Source organism: Sodiomyces alcalophilus (genome assembly GCF_042370955.1).
Source record: "Sodiomyces alcalophilus JCM 7366 unplaced genomic scaffold ACRALscaffold_4, whole genome shotgun sequence".
In the NCBI taxonomy this organism is placed as follows: Eukaryota; Fungi; Ascomycota; class Sordariomycetes; order Glomerellales; family Plectosphaerellaceae; genus Sodiomyces; species Sodiomyces alcalophilus.
The window spans coordinates 2,345,555-2,369,263 of NW_027263535.1; the positions used below are offsets into that span (position 1 = coordinate 2,345,555).

At 54.8% G+C, this 23,709-nt stretch overlaps 8 protein-coding genes across 8 annotated transcripts; 5 read left to right on the top strand and 3 right to left on the bottom strand.

Moving 5' to 3' along the window:
• Positions 1-978: 978 nt before the first annotated feature.
• Positions 979-2,539, top strand: ACRALDRAFT_2042232 (uncharacterized protein; the record flags this gene model as incomplete). The annotated part of the gene is made up of 3 exons (XM_071021230.1): positions 979-1,219; positions 1,284-1,732; positions 1,856-2,539. 3 exons carry the CDS (start codon positions 979-981, stop codon positions 2,537-2,539), a joined length of 1,374 nt encoding a protein of 457 aa, XP_070875025.1.
• Positions 2,540-3,178: 639 nt separating this feature from the next.
• ACRALDRAFT_2104864 (uncharacterized protein) lies at positions 3,179-6,077 on the bottom strand (the record flags this gene model as incomplete). The annotated part of the gene is made up of 2 exons (XM_071023213.1): positions 3,179-3,361; positions 3,486-6,077. The coding sequence occupies 2 exons, from the start codon at positions 6,075-6,077 to the stop codon at positions 3,179-3,181; spliced, it is 2,775 nt and encodes a 924-aa protein (XP_070875026.1).
• Positions 6,078-6,505: 428 nt separating this feature from the next.
• On the top strand, positions 6,506-8,041 carry ACRALDRAFT_1070840 (uncharacterized protein; the record flags this gene model as incomplete). Its single annotated transcript, XM_071017804.1, has 2 exons — positions 6,506-6,879; positions 6,961-8,041. 2 exons carry the CDS (start codon positions 6,506-6,508, stop codon positions 8,039-8,041), a joined length of 1,455 nt encoding a protein of 484 aa, XP_070875027.1.
• Positions 8,042-8,375: 334 nt separating this feature from the next.
• On the bottom strand, positions 8,376-11,360 carry ACRALDRAFT_2104626 (uncharacterized protein; the record flags this gene model as incomplete). Its single annotated transcript, XM_071023197.1, has 20 exons — positions 8,376-8,496; positions 8,555-8,601; positions 8,655-8,681; positions 8,740-8,843; positions 8,901-8,932; positions 8,987-9,043; positions 9,101-9,138; positions 9,194-9,330; positions 9,387-9,582; positions 9,641-9,714; positions 9,771-9,822; positions 9,881-9,909; positions 9,968-10,013; positions 10,073-10,132; positions 10,216-10,311; positions 10,373-10,517; positions 10,588-10,621; positions 10,684-10,917; positions 10,983-11,029; positions 11,092-11,360. The coding sequence occupies 20 exons, from the start codon at positions 11,358-11,360 to the stop codon at positions 8,376-8,378; spliced, it is 1,845 nt and encodes a 614-aa protein (XP_070875028.1).
• Positions 11,361-12,687: 1,327 nt separating this feature from the next.
• Positions 12,688-17,261, top strand: ACRALDRAFT_1042938 (uncharacterized protein). The gene is made up of 5 exons (XM_071015287.1): positions 12,688-13,269; positions 13,374-15,448; positions 15,836-15,933; positions 16,005-16,333; positions 16,419-17,261. The coding sequence occupies exons 1-5, from the start codon at positions 13,045-13,047 to the stop codon at positions 17,172-17,174; spliced, it is 3,483 nt and encodes a 1,160-aa protein (XP_070875029.1). The 5' UTR covers positions 12,688-13,044; the 3' UTR covers positions 17,175-17,261.
• A 665-nt stretch (positions 17,262-17,926) lies between these two features.
• Positions 17,927-21,110, top strand: ACRALDRAFT_1050708 (uncharacterized protein). The gene is made up of 2 exons (XM_071015645.1): positions 17,927-19,478; positions 19,553-21,110. Exons 1-2 carry the CDS (start codon positions 18,100-18,102, stop codon positions 20,559-20,561), a joined length of 2,388 nt encoding a protein of 795 aa, XP_070875030.1. The 5' UTR covers positions 17,927-18,099; the 3' UTR covers positions 20,562-21,110.
• Positions 20,607-21,308, top strand: ACRALDRAFT_210856 (uncharacterized protein; the record flags this gene model as incomplete). Its single annotated transcript, XM_071023377.1, has 7 exons — positions 20,607-20,656; positions 20,739-20,864; positions 20,910-20,943; positions 20,986-21,005; positions 21,035-21,155; positions 21,223-21,241; positions 21,277-21,308. 7 exons carry the CDS (start codon positions 20,607-20,609, stop codon positions 21,306-21,308), a joined length of 402 nt encoding a protein of 133 aa, XP_070875031.1.
• Positions 21,309-21,568: 260 nt separating this feature from the next.
• Positions 21,569-22,469, bottom strand: ACRALDRAFT_1064009 (uncharacterized protein). The gene is made up of 2 exons (XM_071016895.1): positions 21,977-22,469; positions 21,569-21,870 (listed from the first exon to the last, which is right to left on the bottom strand). The coding sequence occupies exons 1-2, from the start codon at positions 22,397-22,399 to the stop codon at positions 21,595-21,597; spliced, it is 699 nt and encodes a 232-aa protein (XP_070875032.1). The 5' UTR covers positions 22,400-22,469; the 3' UTR covers positions 21,569-21,594.
• Positions 22,470-23,709: the final 1,240 nt, after the last annotated feature.

Genomic DNA, 23,709 nt, shown 5'->3' on the forward strand with positions numbered 1-23,709 from the left:
CTTTGTCTCCTGCACCTTTTACCACCGCTAAACTGCGCGACAACGGACCAACGTAACCGCTGTTCGTACTCTTGTTTTTTCCAAGCTCATACGAATATCTATTCAGTATTTACATTACTCTCGTCTGCGGGCCACGAGACAACAATTTCGAACGAGCGCGAAACACCATCGCGCCTCTTCCTTCGGGGCCCCCCTACTTTTTCCTCCCCAAAAGATCTTTGCGACCCAGCCGGCTGGAATATCCCGACTGACGTACTTGGTTACTCCTGTTTCGCATCCGCCTTTGCACTAACGAGACGAGAATTCTTCCGCTCGTTTGCGTCCATTTATCCAACTCCGCCTCCCACCGTTGCAGCTTTTATCATTTTCCCAACTTTTGGTCCGTCTTGTTGCTTCTTTTGTCCCACCATTAGCCCGTTCGACGGCCGGTAAAACGCTTCTTCACCAGACGTGATCCGTATCATGGTGTGTAAGTTTTGACTGCGGTGTCCCCTTTACTTTGCTTTCCCGACTTGATACGACACCATATCTGAGCCTATATACCGCGAATTTGCTTCTCAAAAATCGATCCTTTGTGGCCACTATCTCCTATGCTTGGAACTTTGCCTTCCCTGACCAAGATCCTCTGTGTTTAATATTCTGTGGAGAATCAAGTACCGCGTTGCGTTGTATGACTTGTACCAGACCGCCAGACAATTTTTTCCCCCCCTCCCTCCTATCCGCTTTTTCTTCTTCTTCGTCTTCTTCTTCTAGGGAGTGGCTTTGCTTTATTTCGCGGAAAGACTTTAATCTTCGTGTCTATTCTTTCGTCCTCCTTTCTTTTTAGTCACAGACTCGGTCGGATTGGAGACTCGTTCTGCCGTTTCAACATATCAAACTCATCCATCCTCCTGGCTGACCATATGCCACCACTCCCATATAGCGGCCAATCCCAGCTTTCGCGAACAACTTCGACGTACTTGGAACTCGGAAGACGCCATGTCTCCCGGTCGTGAGCCTGATGAGAATTCCCCGTTGCTGGAGAATAGCCGGACGATCAGCGAAAGTGATACCATCACCAACGGGGGTGGCAATGACGCCCACCAAGAAGATGGAGCTGGAACCACTGCTATGCATTTCTTTCTTAAATATGACAGGACACCAGGTCGAGATAACCCAAATTGCCTGATCAGGTACCCATCGGAGGCATGGCATGTTGCCAAAGTCACTTTATACAGCAGTCAGTATTTCCCTTCCCACCCCCCCGCACCGTCGCCGACCCTTATTGAAATCCCATGGCCTAGATTATGTCAACTTCCTTCTGGTCATGGTGCCCTTGGGCATCGTCGCCGGCGAGCTACAATGGAGCCCCACGACCGTCTTTACCATCAACTTCTTTGCCATCATCCCTCTTGCCGCCGTCCTGTCCTTCGCCACCGAGCAGATTTCCATGAAGCTGGGAGACGCCATTGGCGGACTGCTCAACGCAACATTTGGAAACGCCGTCGAACTGATCGTCAGCATCGTCGCCCTGAAAGACGGCCAGATCGAGGTCGTCCAGTCGTCCATGCTCGGCTCCATCCTCTCCAACCTCCTCCTCGTCATGGGCATGTGCTTCTTTTTCGGCGGCATTGTCAACATGCGCCACCCGTCCACCCAGCTCGGTCAGGAGCAGGGCTTTGCCTCGGCAACGGCCCAGACGACTTGCTCCCTGATGACCCTCTCTTCGGCGTCACTTGTCATCCCAGCGACGGTGAGCTCCTCTTTCTTAATTCCCCGTTTCTCTAAACAAATAGAAGGCCCGAAACAGGAAACGAAGAAAGAAAGAAGCCCGCCAGCCAGCCCCAGCACACCGAAACTGACGGGTCTTCTCTAGCTGTACAATGTTCTGAACGGAAACCACGACGACAAGGAGAGGATCGTTCTGATCCTCTCTCGAGGCACTGCCATCATCCTTCTCCTGCTCTACGTCATGTACCTCTGGTTCCAGCTCCGGACGCACCCCAACCTCTTCGACTCGGAGCACCAGCACTCCGCGGACGAGCCCGAGGTCCCCGTCATGGGTGCTATTCCCGCCGCCCTTGTCCTCGTCGTCACCACGGTTCTCGTTGCCATCTGCGCCGACTACCTCGTCGGGAGCATCGACGACGTCGTCGAGAGCGCCGGCATCAGCAGGAACTTCATCGGCCTGATCCTCATCCCCATTGTCGGAAACGCCGCCGAACACGTAACGGCCGTCGTCGTGGCCGTCCGGAACAAGATGGACCTCGCCATGGGCGTCGCCATCGGCTCCAGCATCCAGATTGCCCTCCTCGTCACCCCTTTCCTCGTCATTCTCGGCTGGGCCGTCCTCGACCAGCCCATGTCCCTCCATTTCGAGACCTTCGAGACGGTTGCCTTTGCCTTCTCCGTCATGGTCGTCACCTACACGGTGCAGGACGGCCGGTCGAATTACCTGGAGGGCGCCATGCTGCTGGGCCTTTACCTCATCATTGCCCTGGCCTTCTACGTCACCCCAAGCGATGCTCTGGCCAGGGCGCTGGGAGCCGTCGGGCTCTAAGGGCCTTCCTTTCAATACGTTTTTGCTTTTGCGCCATCCGACCAATGCAACCCACTTACTTTATCCGTTTCTTTCTCTTGTGTAAACTTTGTGCATAAACCGCTAGGGGCAGACACTGGCAAGAGTTGATCAAATCCTTTGGCTGAGACTTCCGATGACCCCGAGTATGGATGGCGTGGCATTAGTCTGAAACCATCATTGTCTTTGGTCGCCGAAGAATTATTTCCTTGTGTATGTGTAAGTGTGTGTATGTTGTTTTGCTTCCTTGTGTATCATATCATGGTGCGGACAGTTTGGAATGCCACGGCACTCGTATTCGCCTGGATTCTGTCGGCTTAGATGAGAAACGAAGTGGTCAGCCACCTTGAGACTTGAGACGGTTGTTGGGAAGCATCGCAACATGCTCTGCAATTGTGTTCCTGATCAGTTTATTCTAGATAATCCCGCATGAGTAACTCGAGTCGCCGGCTCATGCACATACGTAGGCACGGCACATCTTCGTGATCATGATATGATTCTCCCGCTGAACCGCCAGACACATTCAAGCGACCAACAGCGCTCGACGCATATCTACCCTGGACAAAACAAGTTGCGTGGTCCGGCTAGTCTTTCCGACGCCCGCGTTTAGACACTCACCCCCTACCGCGAAGGGCGCGACATTGGCGCGATAATGCCCTGCTTCAACAACACTCTCGGCTTCGTCGCCTCCTGGAACGATTCCTTCGTCATCCATTCCGGTCCCATGGGGAGTCGCAGCGAGCGTTCATACTGCGCTCTCGACTCGAACGGATGCGGCAGCTGCGAGGCGAGGAATTTATCATTCTGTTGAAAATATGTTAGCTTTGTCTCCCGCGAACTGAAGTAGTGGAGAAAACCAGTGCCGGGCTCATAGCGTTGGAGGGGGAGGCGGCAATGGTAACAAAAAAGAAGGCAATGGTAAACTTACGTTCTTAATCCTCTTCTCGTTGATAATGACCTTGTCGAGCTTGTTGTCCTTCCGGTCCTTCTTCTTCGTGCCCTCCACAGTACGCAGGAAGCGACCCTTGTGCCGCGAGCGCTCGCGCGCCGACACGCCCTCGCCCACCCAGCTGCCCCACCCGGGCAGCGTCTCGTCGATGACCTTGTCGTCCTGCTCGTCGGCCACGAGCGCCTTTTCACGCTCAAAGTCGACGACGACGTCGTCGCCTGCGAACGCCCGATCGAGCTGCTCGATATCGCGGATGGCGAGGGGAAGGTGGACGTCCGAGTCGGCGTCCGAGTCGCCGCCGTCGCCCCGTTCGGGAGCCGTGCCGTTGGCGGAAGCTCCATTGGTAGCCTCAGTCTCGGACTTGGCAGCCCTGGGCTTGGATTTCGACTTGGAGGATGAGGACGACGCGCCAATGATGTCTGCGGTGTTGATGGTGTCGACGATGGGGCCGGCCGCGTTTCTCTTGGACTTCTTACGTGGGGCGGCCGCCGACGACCAGGCGTCGCCTTTCGGAGCGGTCGATTCGGCCGTGATGGAGAAGCCGCTGTTGAGGTTGGCTGCGCCGTCGGGACCTTCCCACCCCGACGCCCCAGAAAGAGCCGCGTCCGTTCCGTCGCCCGCCGCCTTGTTGCTGTTCTTCTTCGCCTGCGCCGCGAAAATGGCGGGAGCTGAGACGGCCGATTTCTCACCGCCGTACGTCCTGCGACCGACTTCTTCGACTTCATCGCCGGAGGCGTCAGAAGCGTCAGAGGCGAGGTCACGCCGGATCTGAGCAATCATCTCGTCGTTGGCCTGCTTCTGCGCTGCCTCGGCTTTCTGCATAAACTTCATCTGCATGAGCCTCGACTCGGGCCCGTCGTCCTCGTACTTGTCGGCCTTTTCGAGCTGCTTGAGGAGTCTACGTTTGCCACCATCGTCATCATCGTCCGAATCACCGCCAGACTCCGAATCATCATCGTCTGAAGAGTTGCCAGCACGGCCCTCCTTTCGCCTGCGCAGCTCCTCCTCCCGCCGAGCCATGTCGTGCAATCCGGCCCGGTAGTCGTCGTCCCAGACGGCACGTTTGTTACTGGCGCCAGCCTTGGCCCAGCGGCTGTCGCGGTGGCGGGCGCCGACGCGCTCCAGAGCTCGGGCGCGATCCTGGGCTTCGCGCTCCGCCTCCGAGTCGATCTCGCCATTCTCCAGCATGGCCTCGCGAAGCTGGGCGTCGTCTCGCTCGCGCTGCTTGCGCTGGACCCGGTGGTAGGCTTTGCTCTTGATCTTCTTGATGCGCTTCTGGCGCTTGGCCTCGCGCGAGTTGAGCTCTCGTTGCCTGCGCTTCTGATTGACAAGCTCTTTGAGGGCCTCCTTCGAGAGCCCAGCATCGTCGGCCTCTTTCTGCGCCCGAGCCCGGCCCTCCTCCTCCTTGTTCACGGCCAAACCGCTCTGCGTCATGATGGACATGATGGTCGCTTCCAGCTCGTTGCTGGGGTTGTTGGCCGTGATGGGCTGGATCTCGTCATGGTTCAGGCCTTCGTCATGTGCGTTCTCCGGTAGAGGGAAGACGAGGTGGTCTGCTCGTCGGTTGTGTTTCACCGTTTCCGTCCAGCGGTCGACCGTCTCTTTCGTCTTGTCGTAAGCCGCACTCCGTGTGAGTTCATCCTGCTGCCGCTTGCTCAAAGGCACGGCTAGCTTCTTCGTCGCCCCTGGCCGTGTTTCTTTCTCCTCCTTCGCCATCAATTTCACCGACTTTTTCATCTGCGGATCTTTGATGCCAGACAGACCGAGATCCTTGAAAGTGATCTTCTGTCGCTGCCTTGTACCGCCATCAGCACCATCCTCCTCCTCGTCTTGTCCGCCGTATTCCGAAAGGAAATTTTGAAGTGCATCTAGCTTGGACGGATCGGCCTCTTCGTCGTCTGCTTCATCGTCATCAGACGAAGTAGGGTCAGATTCATCGTCTCCTTCCGACCCCGACGCAGCGGATCCTTCCTCTTCGTCGGACTCGCTTTCCGCCTCATCTAGAGCCTGTGCGAGATCAATCGCCTCGTCGCCCAGAGATTCGCCGTCATTCCCAGGGTCGAAATCATCGTGATCGTCAAAGTCGTCCCCGGAATCTGAGTCGTCTTGTTGCCTTGCCTTCTTCTTGCTGCCGCCAAACGAGTAGCCTTGGAAGGTCTCCTTGTCGCTTTCGCCAAAGGCTTCGTCGCTGTCGATCTCAGAGTCATCGTCTTCATCGACGCCGAACCGCCACTCGTTGCCCTCGCTATCACTCCCCCCAAACTCGTCGGAGTCCTCGCCGTCGCCAGCCGTGGCCGCCGAAGGCTTCACTCTCTTCCGCCTGGGCTTGTCATCCTCTTCCTCGTCGTCTTCGTCTGCATCCTCCTCATCCTCTGTGCGGCGTTTCTTCCCACCATCGCCAACGATGTCGCGGTATCGCGGCGTGCGCTTCTCCTTGGTGGGGTATTGTGCTGAAGCGATGCCAAAGGCGTCTAGAGCTCGGGCTTGAACTTTGGACTTGGATTTTCGAGAATGTTTTGCTGCTGGTTTTGCACCCAGGAGCGGCCGACCATGAGCTTGACGTCCGCCCATTTTTCTGTCGGAACGGAGCTTTATTTCGGTCACGATGCCTGGTGGTAACTGTATTCGTCCGGTTTCCTACCTCGAGAGAATTTGGACATTTTCTTGATTCTGCCGTGTGGGGACTGAAGGCGGTGAGAATGAGTTTTTACTGGTACTTCGTACGAATACTGGGAACTGAGCCACTGGGAACCGAGCCACTGAAAACCGAGCCACTGAGCAGCGGAATGGCGCCACTTCCCCATCCTATCGCCACCAGGGGAGTGGATCTAGTCGCCAGGTACCGAGTCCACTCGGAGCTTGTGCGTTACATTCTCATAAAATACTTTACCGGCTGTCAAACGTCTTTTTCAACATGTCAGCCCACTTTCCCACCTCCAAGTTCGACCACCACCACCACCTCGCGCTGACAAGTTGGCGCACCCTCCCTAGGTGAGAAAATGGCGTTTTTCACCCCGGGTTTACGCCGGATGGCCATCCGACTTTCCAATCCGGCCCCGATCTTCCGACAATGTACGCGCCAGCAACTTCAATTGCGCTCCCCGTCCCGCATCATCAACCTGGTTCGATCTCGAACCTATGCCGATGCGGGAACTCAGTCGTCCACCGCGTCCGGCGTCAGCGGAAATGCGGCAGCAGGGCAGGCTACTAGCGGCTCCCCTGGAGGTGCAGCCGAAGCAGCTGCTAATGCGGCGAAGAAAGCGTTTCCGCAAAAGACGACGTCCAAGGCTGTGACCTACTGGCTGCTGGGAAGCGCCGTCAGTGTCTTTGGCATCGTCGTGTTTGGTGGCCTGACGAGGTTGACACAGTCTGGGTACGCTTCTTCGTGACCTTTCTTTCGTTCGAACCCTCTGTTTCTTTTTCTTTTTACGTGCTCACACATCCGTCTCCCTAGGCTGAGCATCACGGAATGGAAACCTGTCACCGGTTCGATCCCCCCCACCACCCCCGAGGAGTGGGAGTCCGAGTTTGCAAAGTACCGCGCATCGCCCGAGTTCGTCCTCCTCAACCCGAACATGACTTTTGAAGAATTCAAGAAGATCTATTGGATGGAATGGATACACCGTGCCTGGGGTCGCTTCATTGGCGTCACCTTCGTTCTGCCCGCTGTCTACTTTGTCGCCCGTCGCCGTGTCTCCAAACCCATGGCCTTCAATCTGCTCGGCATCTCCGCCCTCATCGGCTTCCAAGGTTTCATCGGATGGTGGATGGTCAAGTCGGGCCTCAAGGACGACCTGTTTGCCCCCGGCGCCCACCCGCGCGTCAGCCAGTACCGTCTCACCGCCCACTTCGCCGCCGCCTTCGCCTGCTACTCCTGGATGCTCCTCTCCGCCCTCACCGTCATGCGCACCCGGAGACTGCTCGCCGACCCGGCCGCGGCTGTCCAGGCCATCGCAGCGCTGAAGAACCCGGCCATCACGCCATTCCGCCGCTCCATCTATGCTCTCGCCGCTCTCGTGTTCACCACCGCCATGTCAGGCGCCCTCGTTGCCGGCCTAGATGCCGGCCTCATCTACAACGAGTTCCCCAAAATGGGCCTGGGACTGACCCCTCCTCGCGCCGAACTATGGAACAAGTTCTACTCCCGCAAGGAGGACGGCTCGGATCTGTGGTGGCGCAACATGCTAGAGAACCCCAGCACCGTTCAGCTCCAACACCGGATCCTGGCCATGACGACCCTGACAACGATTCTTGCCCTTTGGGTCTTCTCTCGGAAGGGCCGGCCTGCCGCGGCTCTGCCAAGGGCTGCCAAGAAGGGCATGACCGGCGTGGTGCACCTCGTCCTCCTGCAGGCAGCTCTGGGCATTAGCACGCTCATCTACATGGTGCCTATCCATTTGGCGGCGACTCATCAGGCCGGCAGCTTGGCCTTGTTGACCGGCGTTCTGGTGCTGGGCCATAGACTACGCGTGCCCAGGTCGACGTTGGCCATGCTGGAGAAGCGAATCAAGCCGCCAACAACACCCAAGCCTTGATAGATAGACTTGCATCGTCTCATCTCCTTTTGTCATCAATACGTGTAACAATAATGTTGTAGAACCATGTGTGTATATAGGATCTATCAAGTTGCGCCGGATCGGCGTTATGTTTTCCTCTCAATCGTTCTTTGTCTAATTTATTCTTTAGACGACCCCGGGTTTCAGTCTGACCAGAGCTCTCCCAGGTTGATTTCACTATTGATTCTTAACCCACATGCAAAAAAAAAGGCAGACTGGCAGTGCCAGGCCTCTCTCTCAAATCGTCTCTACTTGTGAGCTGGTTTCTGGTCAGTGACCCTTCAGCACCATTTGTTTAAGAGAATGGCGATGTTCAAGACATACCGATGCCCTCCACAGGGACAGGCTGGATGTCAACCTCTTCCGCAGCGAGCTTCTCCTTGTGACCGGACTTGTCTTCCTTCATAAATGGGAAAGCGAGGACTTCGCGGATGCTACACAGAGAAAGGGCCGTCAGCGCGTGAATTGGTGCGATTGTCGTGGCTTGCTCACCTGTAGTTATTCGTCAAGAACATCACAAGACGATCAATACCCATGCCCTACGCATTGTTAGTTCACGGCCAAGCCTGATGTCGTGGAAAAAGCATCTTACCCAGCCTCCAGTGGGAGGAAGACCGTACTGTTCCAGGGTTAGCGCAATTCTTTGGATTCCTGTGAGGGTTGCGGACACGGCTTACTTCAAGGGACATGCAGAAGTTTTCGTCAATCATCTGCGCCTCATCATCACCCTGGTCCTTCTGTCGAGCTTGCTCCTCGAATCTCAGTCGCTGATCGAAAGGATCTGTACTCCACGTTAGAAAGTGTGTCCCGGAATTTCTTCGTACTGTCTTCAACTAACCATTCAACTCGGTGTATGCATTCACGATCTCCCTGCGATAATATCAGTGTCTCTCGTCCTCCATCGCAGAAACATGGGGTATGTACTTCTTGCACACGAAGGCCTCGAATCTCTCGCAAAGGCCGGGGATATCTCGGTGGTATCTTTGGGTGCATATTAGCAACGTCTATAAGAGAGTCGAGTTGGTTCACAAAACTCACTTGGCCAGAGGCGACATGACTTGGGGATGACCAAAGATCTATCGCAGCGTTAGCTAAGAGGACGGACTGAAATCAGCGCCGGATGCGACATACGAAGCTAGGGTTGACGCATTGCTCCTCGATGTACTCTCCGACCAGCTTGTCAATCATGCGGGCGTTGGTAAGGGGCGGGGGGCATTCCAAGTTCATCTTCTTGAGAACGCCCTGCAGGAACTGATTCGCCTCATCCGCTGTGGGTATGGTTAGTTGAATGCCGCGTATGAGTACTGCGCATGAATGAACGTACTGTGCAGTTGGTCGGCGGGAGGGAACTTCTCGCCCGTAGCCTCTTCCAACGTCGGGATCATGTCGTAGCGCTTCCAGGGACCCTCCCAGTTGACTTCGTACACTTCACCTGACTGAGTCTGGAACTTCGTCTTGTATCCACCAGTGACGTGCTTGACAATGCCGCCCACCAACTCTTCGGTGAGTTTCATAACGTCCTTTAGAAATCGCGTTAGTCGGAATACGTGGGATGGAATCTGGCAGCGGCTAGCTCACATAGACATCGGCGAAAGCCTGGTAGAACTCGCACGTGGTGAATTCGGGGTTGTGAGTCAGATCAATGCCCTCGTCTGTTACGCAGGGTCAGCTTCCATATGCGAACCCAAGAGCATATCAATGAACGAACTTCTGAACTGGCGACCAAGCTCGTATACTCGGTGAAGACCTCCGACCACAAGCTACAAAAGAGGTTAGTTCAGGTGGGACAACCGACGATGCTTCAAAGAAGTCACTGACCTTTTTGAGATAGAGTTCCGGGGCGATACCTGGAGGAGAAATGTCAATTTTGGAAATGCTCTTGTCGGATGTCTCAAGCCAACGTACGCATGAACATGGTCATGTCGAGGTCATTGTGATGTGTCACGAACGGCTATTTCAGTCAGTTAGTCTCGCTAGGCAATACGTAGCTATCACAAGGGCGTCTCTCACCTTAGCAGTTGCACCTCCAGCAATCGGGCCCATCATAGGTGTTTCGACCTCGATGAAATCCTGGGGAGAGAAGGCGAGTTGGTTAGTTGCAGGAGTGCAGGACGAGTATATTATGGAAGTTTCCTAGGTCAAGGGAAGCGTACCCTCTCGTCGAAGAAGCGTCGGATGTAGCTGACAATCTTGGACCTGGTAATCAGAACATTGCGGCTGCTGTCGTTCATGATGAGGTCCAGATACCGCTTAAAGAGAACCGAAGAGTTAGCTTGCGCATCAAGGGGGAAAAGGACAACATAGACAAACCTTTCGGTGACGTTCCTCGTGATCCTTGAAGCCATAGTATTCATCGGGGAGGGTGTGCAGGCAAGGGGTCAGGAGAACAATCTCAGTCGCAAAGATGGACAGTTCGCCCTCCTCGCCCTTTTCGATCTTGGATTTGGGAGCCGTTCTGAAAGGAAAGAAGCGGGAAAAGTTAGCTACGGGATGGAAGTCCATGTTTACTTGGGGATTATACCAACCTTCCCGGGTAGCCAACAATGCCGATGATGTCGCCTAAGAAACTGTTAGCATGCATTTGCCTTTGCCGCGTAGGTCAGCCAAAGTCAAGGACTTACCTCGGCGCAGGTGAACGTGCTGCTCATCGAAAGGCACGCTGCCCTGGGCCTCCTGTGACTGACACATGACCTGGACCTTGGTGCCCTCGGTGCGCACATCGTAGAAGAAGAGCTTGGATCCCGAGGCCCGCTTGTTGTATATCCGGGCGCCGACTCGGATCACCTTGTCCTTGTTATGCTCGCCCGACTTGAGGTGGCCGAAATCCTTGACGAAGTTTCGGACATCGTAGTCAACTACGGCCGGATGTTAGCGTCACGCTCGAGAAACCCCCGAGGAAAGAAGAGGTGTAAAGGCTTACCGTGGAACTTGTGAGGATACGGGTTGGGCTGCTTCGTCTCCCGCAACCTGCAATCGTCAGCATCACTAGGGTATCAAGATGGAGGAGATGGAAAATGGCAATGGAAAACGGAAAAACGGACTTGTTGATAGCACGCGATCGATTCTCGAAATACTGTCTGGGGTCCAAGGCCTTCTCTTCCGCCTCGGCATTGGTCTTTTTGGCAGCAGCAGGCTTGGGGGGTGCGGCGGCGGCCTTCTCGATCTTCTGGGCTTCCTTCTGACGCATTTTCTGTCTCTTCTTCAGCTCGCTCTTGGAAACCATCTCCCCGGTAACATCGTCGAGGTGCAGGTTGGCCACCTGCTCCGTCGGAGGAGCGGGGGCAGTCGAGTCGGCCATGTTTAACTGCCTGCTTGTCAATGGCTGGGGATGAGGGATTGTTTCCTTGACTTTTTGAACTTTTGATGGAGAAATCCCACACGACCAATCTATGTCCCGCGGCAGGTGTATCTACGTTGGATTTCGTCGGTGGAATTTTTTCTTTGCCCAAGAGCCACAATAGGGGATGGAGGGGTAAATTCAGACCCTGACTCACGGCGTGTGCCAAGAAACGAGGGGCATTCTGGGGGGTACACAGTTATAATTCACAGTATGGAAACGGTTAGCAGTAAACGTTCCCCGGCTGGGGCCGAGCTTAGTAAGGAACTTGGGCGGACATGTTTTGTTGCTTTGTATCAGTTGTACTCGGTGGTATGTATTCGTATTCTTATCTTGCCTCTCCCGGACAATCGTCTATACGAAAAGACGCACTTGTCAAACAGAAGGGTTAAGACCTCGCCGTTCCATTTCTCAGTGTCTGTAATGCGTATATCGCCGTGGCAACATCGCGCTCTCTTCGTGGACCCAACGGAAATTCCTAAAGCATGTGTGTTTTGAAACATAGGCCGATAGTGGGCGATGAGTGGTTTCAACGCAATGCGCTTCAATATACATAATATGATAGGTAAAATGGATTGAACGCTAGAAAGTGCAGTAGGTACGAAGTATTCCATGCTGGTTATTCCCACACCTCTCTCTCCAGCCGAGTATATTCGAATAGGTACAACGTATTGCTTCGTCCAGCCAGCCTTCTTTGGATAGGTATCGATTTATCGAATCTTTCTGCTGGGATTTAAGTCGGGCATCAACGACTCTACTGCCCTGGCCGGGTGATGAACTTGGGACTCAAAGTTCAGCTCTTCGCCGTCCTCACGACTCACCTTGACCACCGTTATCCGTCATCCGCAATGGAATACCGATAAAGAGCCCTGCCCATATGCAGAGAGTAATCTTTTTTACTAATGACTGGCTTTTTGATAATTCGAACCCGATTCCAGTGCGTACCGTAAGAGGTTCTGGCCTGATCCTGGGCTTGCGTTTCTCGAGGGGTCTGGCCAATAGGCATCCCCGATAGGAGCCCCTACGATTCCTTGCCCTTCTGTTGACTGAGTGTATGTATGTAGGTACCTACGTACATTGCATCAGACCTCCAACCAGGGCCTGTGCTCGAGCCCCAATGGAGTTCCCGCCCGTCCGGAATTGGGGTTAATTGGTTAATTATGGGCTCCTCCAAATGTCGGGGAATCCTTATGTTAAATCTCGTCATCTACTACATCACCAGCCATCGTCACGCTCTTTTCCCCTCTCGTCGCTTTCTCTTCTATGACATCCCTTTTCCCTTTTTTTCTTTTCTTTTTCAAACCCTTCACATTGTATCACCGTCCGCTCCCGTTTGTCTTTACTCAAACGTCTCTGAACGGGAATATTCTATAATCAATTCAAGTCCTCCCTTTTTCTATTTTTATTTTCCCCCTGCGACGCGGCAGACTAGGACGCCACTCGCTCGTGCCACCTGCGTCCGAACATGAAAATCTAACCTGCACACGATTCAATCCACAAGCGCGAACTCAAAAAGACTAAAAACGAGTCCTATCTGTGAAGAAGACAACAGTCTGAGCAACCGTGTTCCACCCCCTCGACCTCGTTGGGCGACTCTCCCTCCTCGACTTTCGTCCTGAGACCGGCTCCCCACCACTCGCTCGCCATGGTGGACCAGGCTGGCACCGCGGCCAGCGCGGCGCCTGAGAGCAAAAGGTCCAGAGCCAAACCCAAGGAGCTTTACCCCATGGTCGGGTGGAAATATGATCTCTTCCTCTGGGTCATGGGAGTCTTGGTCGACCTATTCTTTCGAGAAGTTCACCCTCGGGGCACATGGAGAGTGCCTCGCACAGGACCTGTGCTTTTTGTCGCCGCGCCCCATGCCAATCAGGTTCGCCAATTCCCCTCCGCCACCTGTATTTCATTCTTGCTGCTCGCGTCTCCCGCGCCCCTCCCCGGCCCAACAATCATGTCTAACTGTTGTCCTTTCCGCAGTTTGTCGACGCCTTGATCCTCCAGCGGACACTACGCAACGATGCCAGTCGCCGAGTCAGCTTGTTAATCGCCCAGAAATCCGTCCACGGCTTCATTGGCTGGGGATCTCGCCAGGTTGGCTCCGTGCCTGTGGGACGACCGCAGGATTCTGCCAAGCCCGGCTCTGGCTTCATCTACCTTCCAGATCCTATCAACGATCCGACTTTGATTCGCGGCGTGGGAACCAAGTTCGGCCAAGGCGAAGGCGAGGTTGGCGGCATGATCTTCCTTCCATCGACCAAGAAACAGACAGGGGCCAGCGTCGACATTGCCGAGATTATCAGCCCGCAGGAGATCCGGATCAAGCGACCGTTCAAGGGCAAGGTGGCATTGCAGCAATTAACGGGGCGCGACGATATTGACGATGGCGGAAAGTTTATCAACAAACAGCTTCACGGCTGCAAGGAAGGGTTCCAGGGGACCAAGTACAGACTCGCGGCCAAGGTTGATCAGACCAAAGTGTACGAAGCCGTCTTCGACCGGCTGCGCAACGGAGGATGCGTCGGCATCTTCCCCGAAGGCGGGAGCCACGACCGCACCGAGCTGCTTCCCCTCAAGGCCGGCGTGGCCATCATGGCTCTCGGCGCACTGGCTGAGGATCCCGATATCGGTCTGAAAATCGTTCCCGTTGGCATGAATTACTTCCACGCCCACAAGTTCCGCTCGAGGGCTGTTGTCGAGTTTGGCGCGCCGTTCGACATCCCTCCCCGGCTGGTGGAAATGTACAAGAACAACCAGCGACGAGAAGCCATCGGCGAACTCCTCGACACGACGCACCAGATGCTGAGTGCCGTCACAGTTTCCACCCCGAATTACGATACCCTCATGCTGGTCCAGGCCGCGCGGCGCCTCTACAATCCGACGGGAAAGAAGCTCCCGCTCCCTGTCGTGGTCGAGCTGAACCGTAGGCTCGCGCTGGCGTACGAGCGATACAAGGATGACGAGCGAATCATCCGCATCACCAAGGCCGTCAAGGATTACAACCGCCGACTAAGCTATCTCAATCTCCGCGACCACCAGGTCCAGTACGCGAGAATGTCCATTCCCAAGGTCATATTCACTCTGCTATACCGCGTCGCCAAGCTTCTCACCCTCCTGGTCGGCGTCTTGCCCGGCCTGATTCTTTTCGCGCCCGTCTTCATAGCTGGCAAGGTCATCAGTATCCGGAAGGCGAGGCAGGCCTTGGCTGCGTCATCGGTGAAGATCCAGGGACGAGACGTCATGGCTACGTGGAAGCTCATGGTCTCCATCTTCCTGGCGCCCACACTCTATCACTTCTACTCGGCCATCGTGACCTGGAAAGTGTACCGCGATCGGTTATGGGGCCATGTGCCCGAGTGGGTACCCTGGTGGACGACATATCTCGTCATGTGGCCCTTGATGGTGGGCATCACCTTCGCCGCCCTTCGCTTCGGCGAGGTCGGCATGGACATCTTCAAGTCTCTACGGCCGTTGGTCCTCTGCCTGAACCCTTCGTCGATGTACAGCATTCACCAGCTGCGAGAGACGCGTGCCAGGCTCAGTGCACAGGTCACCGACCTCGTCAACACCCTGGGGCCAGAGATGTACCCCGACTTTGAGAAGATGCGCTTGTTCCCCGACGGAGCGCGGCCCGAGGAAGGCCCCGCTGCGCCGTCCACGACGGGCCGCCGGCGGGAGAGCGATGGTTCCAGCACATACGAGTCGCAAACGCCACCGCGCACGTCCAGGAGAAATACGACGCAATCCAGTCGCGGCCTCCCACGCAACGAATCGTTCAGCAATATCGGCGGTGTCGGCATCTTCTCGACGCGGCCACCATCCCGGTCCAGGAGCCGGAGCCGGAGCCGGAGCAGTGGGGGCGCCATTGGTTCTGGAGGGTTTCCCGTCAGTGGCTTTACCACGCTCGATTCTAATGGTGGTTTCGAGATGGCGAGCAAGAAGATCAGGGAGGCGATGAAATTGCGACGAAGGAGGAGCGGTGACGCTAGGCCGGAACTTAGTGAGGACGATAGCAGCGACGAAGAGGATGCCGAGTACACCGAAGCCAGGAAGAAGTACACGTGAAGGCATCGGGGGGGTGTATAGTGAGTACGTACGAAGTACTATAGTATGCTAGAAATGGCCTGGGCGGCTTCCACACATCTGTAACCGTATGGGCGACTCTGTGTAATTACAACGTATTCGTACTCTCTGTACCTGGTGTACTCGCAGGTAAAGGCCGTAATCGAGACACGTGACCAATTGGTCCAATAATGAGGCTTGCCTTCTGTGGCGTGACAAACGTTGATTCCGATATCGCTGAGCCAATGACGTCGAGTGGAACGATCTGATACGAATCTCCGGCCGAAAACAAGTGCCTGACGCGGAACACACGGCACCTCCCTCGGTGGGGTAAATTCAATCTCACAGTTTCCCACGTACAACGTACTCCCCACAATCAGCTTGCGGAAATATCTACACGAGTCGGACGAGGTGGTGGGTTTTCCCCAGACAAAGCAAAGCGCCAGTGCCAGGGGGTTCTCTCCCGGTTATCTCGTCCGTCAAAACTTTATGTGCACCCATTTAGCACCCAGCCCAAAAAAACCCTGAAACTACCTACCTAGTAATCAGTCTCAACGATGACTTCGACAATCCGATCGCTCGTCGCAGGGGCGAAGAAGTTGGCCCTCGGAGAGTCCGCAACTTCCGTTCCCGACCTGTTTCCCAAGACAGACCCTGCCGTTGACGGCGACGACTGCACGCGCGACTGCGAAAGCTGCCACATTCAATACCCGCGCGGGTTCAAGATCAATGAGACCGACCCGCTCTATGGGGAGGTCAAGGGCTGGAGTACGCATATGCTCGTCGCGACAGGGAAAATCGACTGGGTGAGAGACGTGGAGGATGAGAAGGGCAGTGTCATGGAGGCCATTGGGAAAGCAGAGCCGCCAACAAATGGAGTGCGTATCTAGTCGTATACCCCCCAACACATGCTCCCCGTTGCTGGTACAGAATGCGTACTTACCCTTGGACGGTAACCCTCAGAGAATGAAGCTCTCGGCATCCAATATTCCCACGCCCCACGGAACGAGCAGCTACGATCAGCCGACCACCGTCTTACTACTCCCCGCTTTCACCATCCTCGATAACGTCACTCCGCAGAACGTGCCCATGCTCATCTCCGAGTTTGTCGACAAGGCGCCGACCACCGCATCCCCGCTCCAGCCCGTCACCGTGGGTGGAAGTCCAGCTCCGCCTGCTGCCGATTCTCCACCTGCCGCCGATTCTCCTTCTCTGCCTGCTGAAATCACGAGCCATCCGTGCCCCCATAGCGTCCTCATCCTGCTCTGCTCCCAGATGACCCGAGACGCGCGGTGTGGCCAGTCAGCACCGCTTCTGCGCAAGGAACTAGAGAGGCATCTCCGTCCGCTAGGCCTGTATCGTGACCTGGACGACACGCGACCTGGTGGTGTGGGGATTTACTTCATTTCGCACGTGGGTGGGCACAAGTACAGTGCCAACGTGATGATATACCGGAGACCAGACCCTTTTGGGTTGGATGGCGTGCAGAGGGCACAGGAAGGTGATCTGAAGCCGAGGAGAAAAGCCAAGGGAGCTGATGAAGACGGGGAGGGAGAAACCGGCGATATGGGTGCCGCGCAGTGCATCTGGATCGCTAGGGTGAAGCCAGAGGACTGCGAAAATATCGTAAAGTACACCGTGTTACAGGGCAAGGTGGTCAAACCGGAAACGCAGTTACGAGGAGGCTTCGACAGAGGAAAGGGATTACTGAGCTGGTAGCTTTTTTACAACGGAATTTAACTCCGTCCCCAGTTTTTCTGCCTGAATACTGGTGAGACCATGCTGGCTGTCTGACCGACGATGTGCTCACTGTGATCCTATAATCATGACAATGGACGAGGCTTTAGCTGGGCTCCAGCGGTCATCTCGAGGCTCAGGGTCCAGGGCAACTGTCGTTACTCTTGCCCCACGCCGTGTGATCACATTAAATATGAGTCCAGTGGTATAAGTGTTCTATCGACGTAACCTTCTTGATCTACTCCGTAAACACTGATTACAGAGTACGAAGTAAGGGACTGAAAGTAAAAGGTACATATGTGAGGTGACATATTCGTACTCCAAGCTGTTTCTATCGATAAGATAAGAGCTCATTTAATCGTGCCTTATCGGGCGTTGCTGTGGTAACGACTTCGGTCGTAACAGCAGCTTACTACCCCACCGCTCCAAGCTGGGATCCCAGTCTTGGTTCGCCGGTCTTTGACCGCCTAGAATTAGAACCAGAACCAGGTAATATCCCCCATTCCTATCTCTGGGTCTACCGACTACTCTAAACCACTAGACTCCTGACCAGAGGAAGCCCCATGATATGATGGTCTGACTCGAGACCTCTGGACGATACCATTCGCACTAGCTCGTCATTCCAGACCTCCCTTTTTTCAACTTCTTTGCATTCCCCCTTTCTTTTTCTTCGCCTACTGCTCCGTTGCTTTTTGCTGCCATGGCAACTTCATTTGCAGATCTCCATGGTGTGCCGCGTCCTCAAGGCGGTCATCAGAGGTCCAAATCATCAGTACTCAAGTCTATTATCCATCGGAGAAACCAGTCGGACGGATCCTATCTTCCGTCTGCGTTATCCATTGCCACAAACCAGGCCGACCCGTCACAATTGCACCATCATCCATATTCATTGGAAAGGCCCACGACCATGGGCGTCCCAGGGTCACCCGCAGGGGCCCTCGGCGAGCTCCAACAAAATCAACAAGATGTTGCTGGACTTCGGTCACCACGGAAACTCCGAGACGAGAACAACGGTGGCTCGGGAAAAGAAAGAGGACGCTCACCGACAAAATCAGCTTTCGCCACGCTCTCCAGGATGGCCATGAAGGATTCTTCCAAGATGTACAAATCCCGGGAGCCGTCGCCAGAAAAACAGAACAAGACAAAGTCCTCGACCAACCTTGCCGGCTTGCTCTCGAGGCCCAAGTCCTTCAAGAGCCTTAACAAGCAGGCCAAGGAAGATGAAGCCCGGGCTGTAAAGGACAAAGAGAACCAGACGCCTCCCGCGTCTACAACGACGATGGACCTCGGGGGGCCGCCCCCTCCCATCTACGCCCAGTTCTCCAGCCGGGATCTCGGAAGGCAGCCCCTCGACGGAAGAAGTTCCTTTGACATGGGAAGTGCACATGGCAGTCGGGGGACGAACGATGGGATGCAGATGCCGACCAGGGCCCGCAAGGCTCGCCCGTGGTCGTTTCAGAGTCTCAAGACGGAGCCAGAGGTACGGTTGAAGGACCTACGTGGACCCAACACTGCAGGAAAGAAGCACAGCATCAATGATCACAAACCGGCTTCTTCCGAAAGAATCAGTAGCAAGGCTCAGCGCCCGAAGCTATTCACGGCCTTTTCATCAACAGAGCAGAGACGGGGACACTCGTCGCCCAAGAGCGCAGCGAGCATGACCATTGATCCCAAGGACATCAACACCCACCTAGAAGCGATGTTGGACCGCAGAAATATCCCCGAAAACCAACGATTCAAGATGCGCAACTTGAACGACACGATCAAGATGGAATTTATTCGCCAGGATTGGGCTGAGATGGCCGTGCAGGCGGAGCATAATGGTAACGACGACAGAACGAGCACTGAAGCCAGCTCGTCTGCCGTGACGGCAAGTAGCGACAGCGAGGAGAGCCGTACCAAGCGAGGCAGGGGACGGAGCTTCACGCTCGGACGTGCGAAGAAAGAATCCAAATCGCCAAGCAAGAAATCCCGAGGCGAGGGCACATTGGGGAGACACTTCCGGACCAAATCGACGGAGAGCTTCGTGGGTGAGCGGCCCACCTCAGTTAGCTCGCTGACGAGCGGCGGCATCCTGTCGAAGATGAAGCTCGGTCAGGGGCCGGGCGACTTTGTGTCGTATCTCAGGAAGGTACGGAAGCCTGAGGCGGTCGAGGTAGGAAAGCTGCATAAGCTGCGCCTACTCCTGCGGAACGAGACAGTCTCGTGGGCGGAGGATTTCATCCGGCAGGGCGGCATGGAGGAGATTGTCGGGCTTCTATATCGAATTATAGAGGTGGAATGGAGGTAAGCTCCGATTCCCCGTCTGTCCGTGAGAAGACGCGAGCCACTTTGAACTAACACAGTCGTTCCCCCCACAGAGAGGAGCATGAGGATGCTCTGCTTCACGAGAACCTCCTATGTCTCAAGGCGCTTTGCACCACTTCGCTGGCCTTGCACTATCTCGACTCGATCCAGAGCGACCTCCTCCCGAGACTGATTCACATGATCTTCGACCCGGAGAAGAAGGGTCCCAGCGAATTCACGACCAGGAACATCATCACCTCGGTCATCTTCACCTACATCGAATCTGCCGCCCCACAGGAACGCGTGATTCGGTCCAAGGCGGTCCTGTCGTATCTTCGCAATCCCGAGCCCAAGGAAGACGAGCGCCCCGTGCCCTTCGTTCTCGAAATGCGCAAGGAACGACCCTACACCGTGTGGAATAAGGAGGTCGTCAATGTCACCAAGGAAGTCTTTTGGATCTTCCTCCACCACCTCAACGTCGTCGCCCTGCCGGCTGAGATGTCGAGCCAGGGCGGCTTCCAGCTCGACCAGAATCCGTCCACCACCAACACCACCACCAACACTGGCGAGCAGCCGTACGCGTACATGTACAGGCACTTTCCCCAGCCGCCACCGCCTGTTCCTGCGGCTCCCTATGTTGGCGGGGTGGAATGGGACGCGACCAACTACCTCGCCTCGCACCTCGACCTCGTCAACGCCATCATAGCCTGTACCCCGACGGCGGAACAGCGCAACGCCCTCCGTAACGATTTGCGCATCTCGGGCTGGGAGAGGTGTCTCGGCGGCAGCCTCCGGCTCTGCAAGGAGAAGTTCTATGGCTGTGTACACGAGGCTCTCCGCACGTGGGTTGCCGCCGCGGCCGAGGACGGCTGGGATGTGCGCGACGTTCGTTACGGTCCGCCGGCCGACAGTTCCCGCAGCCCCCGGAAGAAGACGGGCGGTGGTCAGAAGCCCGGTGGCGGCAACGGGGCTCAGGAGGCTGCGCCGAGGATCGAGATGCCCAGGTTGGACTTTGGACCGTCGACTCCCACCCAAGAACAGCGCCAGCAGCAGAAGAAGGGCGGCGATCCTTGGCTCTCCTAGCTGGGCATGAGGCGGAACAGCCCCATCGACTGACATGAGGGGGACATGAGGGTGGTGCCCTTGATCTTCTCCTACGCGTGCCAAGGAGGCGAGAAGTCGCACACAAACGAATGAAAGCCCAATGAGACTACACGACGACATTAGGCCCTTATCACGATCATGACTTTGGATATTCAGGGACTGGCGTTGTCATTTTCCCGCTACGCTCTTCACTCTCCCCTGCAAACCCGTCTCGATTCTTTCTTTTCTATGTATTCGTTGGGGAAAAGGGGGCTTGTTAATTTCCCAGAATGTCAAGGCATTGTGGCACCCTCGTGTTTGCTTGTCTGGCTTGTAATGACGTCTCAGTTGTTTAGGGGTTATTGAAGATCATGACGGCATGGTATGGGTACCTTATGTTAACGAATTGATGACATGATACAAGTTGACTGTCGATGCTGGTTTGTGATGCACAGTGAAATTGGTTGTTTTAGGGAGACGATCTGCCGCCTCTTACAACGCAGTGTAGTTAATTACACCTCTGGCTACCAAGAACCCATTCAGACCGCGTCCAATATCATTCAAGATCCAGCTACGTATTCATGGTTGGCTTCTGTGCAAAGGGGACTACCAGAATAGGTTCATTGGCTAGGTAGGGAGCATCAGTGTCTGTATCTCGTAGCTTGTGAAGGTCCTGCTGAGTGGCAACGGGCATGGTAATGTCCAGTCATCTGAGGGACGAGGGAGAACAGGCATGCGGCCGCCTAGGCGGCCCGAGTTAGTTTCCCAGCTGGCCAATGACTAGAACACTGCGATAAGTCGAGAGGGGTTCTCGCGTCCCACTACCCATTCCCTTCTTAACTTGAAGTGCATGGAGAGTTGGCGTCTTTGTAGCGGCCAGTGTAGTTCACATAGTGGCGCTCAGGATGGGCGATGTTCACTAGTCGCTGTGTCCTGATTCGACGTCGACCTACCAATCACGACTTCAACGGCGAGTGGCAAGTCGTCGGTCTGATACGAACAGTGAGCGGCTACTGAGTAGATAGATTATGAATCAGAGATTACTTCTGTGGGCCTTAAAGGCATCGTACACACTGACGCCCTTGAGGACATCCTCCTTGACCCTGTCATCCGCGGCCGTCAATCGAGGGAGCAGCCCGAGGACCTGGTCGACCTTGTCTTTGGGGATAACAACCACGCCATTGGCCGGGTCGCTGAAGACGAGGTCGCCCGGTGTGACGAGCGTGCCGTCGATGTCAAGGGGCACCTCGACCGCCCAAGCAGCACTGGCGGCACCAGCACCAACGGTGGAGAGAGCCCTAGCCCATACCTGGGGAAGGGGGAAAAGGGGGGAGGGGGGAAAGGGTTCTCGTCAGTGGAGGGAAGCAGGCAATAGGACAGGGGGGGAAGAAACGCGGACCAGTGGGGGATCTCACCGGAAGGCCTGTACTCCGCAGCTCGTCCAGGTCCCTGGCTCGGCCAGCGACGACGATGGTCTTGGCCCCGCGAGCCTTCATTCGCACGGCCATGATCCCGCCACAGACGGCGTTCTTCTGACCATCGGGTTGCCGGATGACGATGGCGGTACCTGGCCGGGTGAGGTCGGCCCAATGGGCGCCTTTAGGTATGTTGGCGGGATACGAATCAATGGTCGTGCCTTTGGGGACAAACAGGACCGTGAAAGCCGGAGCTATGGTGACGGGGCCATGGGGGGGTCCTGGTTGGCTGTAGAGCTGGAGGTCGGCAACGAACCCGGCTCCGGGCACTTGGAGCTTCAGTAGGGCGTCCGATATATCGCAGGCCGTGTACTTTCGAAGAGCCGCCAGCTGGTCTTCGCTTATGGTATGCGGATCGCTCATTTTTCAAACGCCGGGACTAGGAGAAATAATTGTAAGTTGCAATGTTTCGTCGTGGGGTGATTGGTCTTGGGTTGATGTTCAATGGGCGGACGGGGACAGGGACCGAAGCACAGCACCTCGGTTGAAAGCACTGGCCGTCGTTGTGGGGCTCCGGCGGGCTCCGAGGGACGAAGTGTGTCAGGCATTTGTGCCCAAATGCCCCGATATCCCGCATACAAACTAACAAATTTCCATGTTACCCCTGGACATGATTTTCCCAGGGAACATGATTTTAACCATGTTACCATGATTTTGCACAGAAAAATCGGTGTTTCATTTCAAATCATATTATATATCAACATGGGAATCTAGGGCCGGGTACCCACAGTAATGTTTATTATTATTAATATTATAATAGATATCACGCCTTATTATTACCCGGCCTTAAGCTGGATAAGCCGCGAGAGGGCGATAAAGGAAATAGGGTAAGTTCTTTTATTATTTAGGACTATAGCGTAATAGGCCTTATTCTAAAAGTGTCCTTTATATAGGCTTTTTAGGTCGCCTTAATAATAGTGGTAGTATAAGAGGAGTGGATAAAAGGAGCCTTAGAGGACTATAAAAGTAATAAGGGCTACGATTCACTGCCTATAAGTGCCACCACTACTAACCTGATATCTGCTTTTAGAGTTATGGTTTATTCTAACTAAAGCCCTTTATTAAATAGGGCCCTGGCTAGAGTGCTTAGGGCTTTATTATAGTATAGTCGTAGTAAGGAAGATAAATAAAGGAGACCCAGGGGAGTTATGCTTTATCTAAAGATAACTAGGCCTCTTAGTTTATAAAGACTATGGTTATACTATATAGGATAGACGGGATTAATTAGAGGAAGGTTAGGTTAGGTTAGGTTAACGGGGACGATTAGTTTAGCTTAGGAGGATAAGAGGGAGTTAGTAACCCTAAAGGGTGGAGTTTAGGCCGGCCTATCCGTCCCTAGGTCGGGATAGATTAATAGACGGACCGGACTAATAACGATTACCGGCTCCTGTGGACAGGAGCCTTAGAAGGAGGGGCGTGATATTAGGGATATTCTATTTAAGAGAATCAGATAGGACTTAGAGGCGTTAAGGAATATATTAAGAACCTGGAACCGGGCCGAAGGTTAACCCTAGGGATATTTAGGACCAAGTTATATTTTAGGATTATTAAGCTAGCCTAAGACCTATAGTCTTAGAGCCTTAGGTTATTATATATCGATTCTAAGGAGGATAGTCACTAGTCCTTAAGTAGGGTGTTTCCTGTTAAGTCCTGAGTTAGAAGGGCTTAACGAA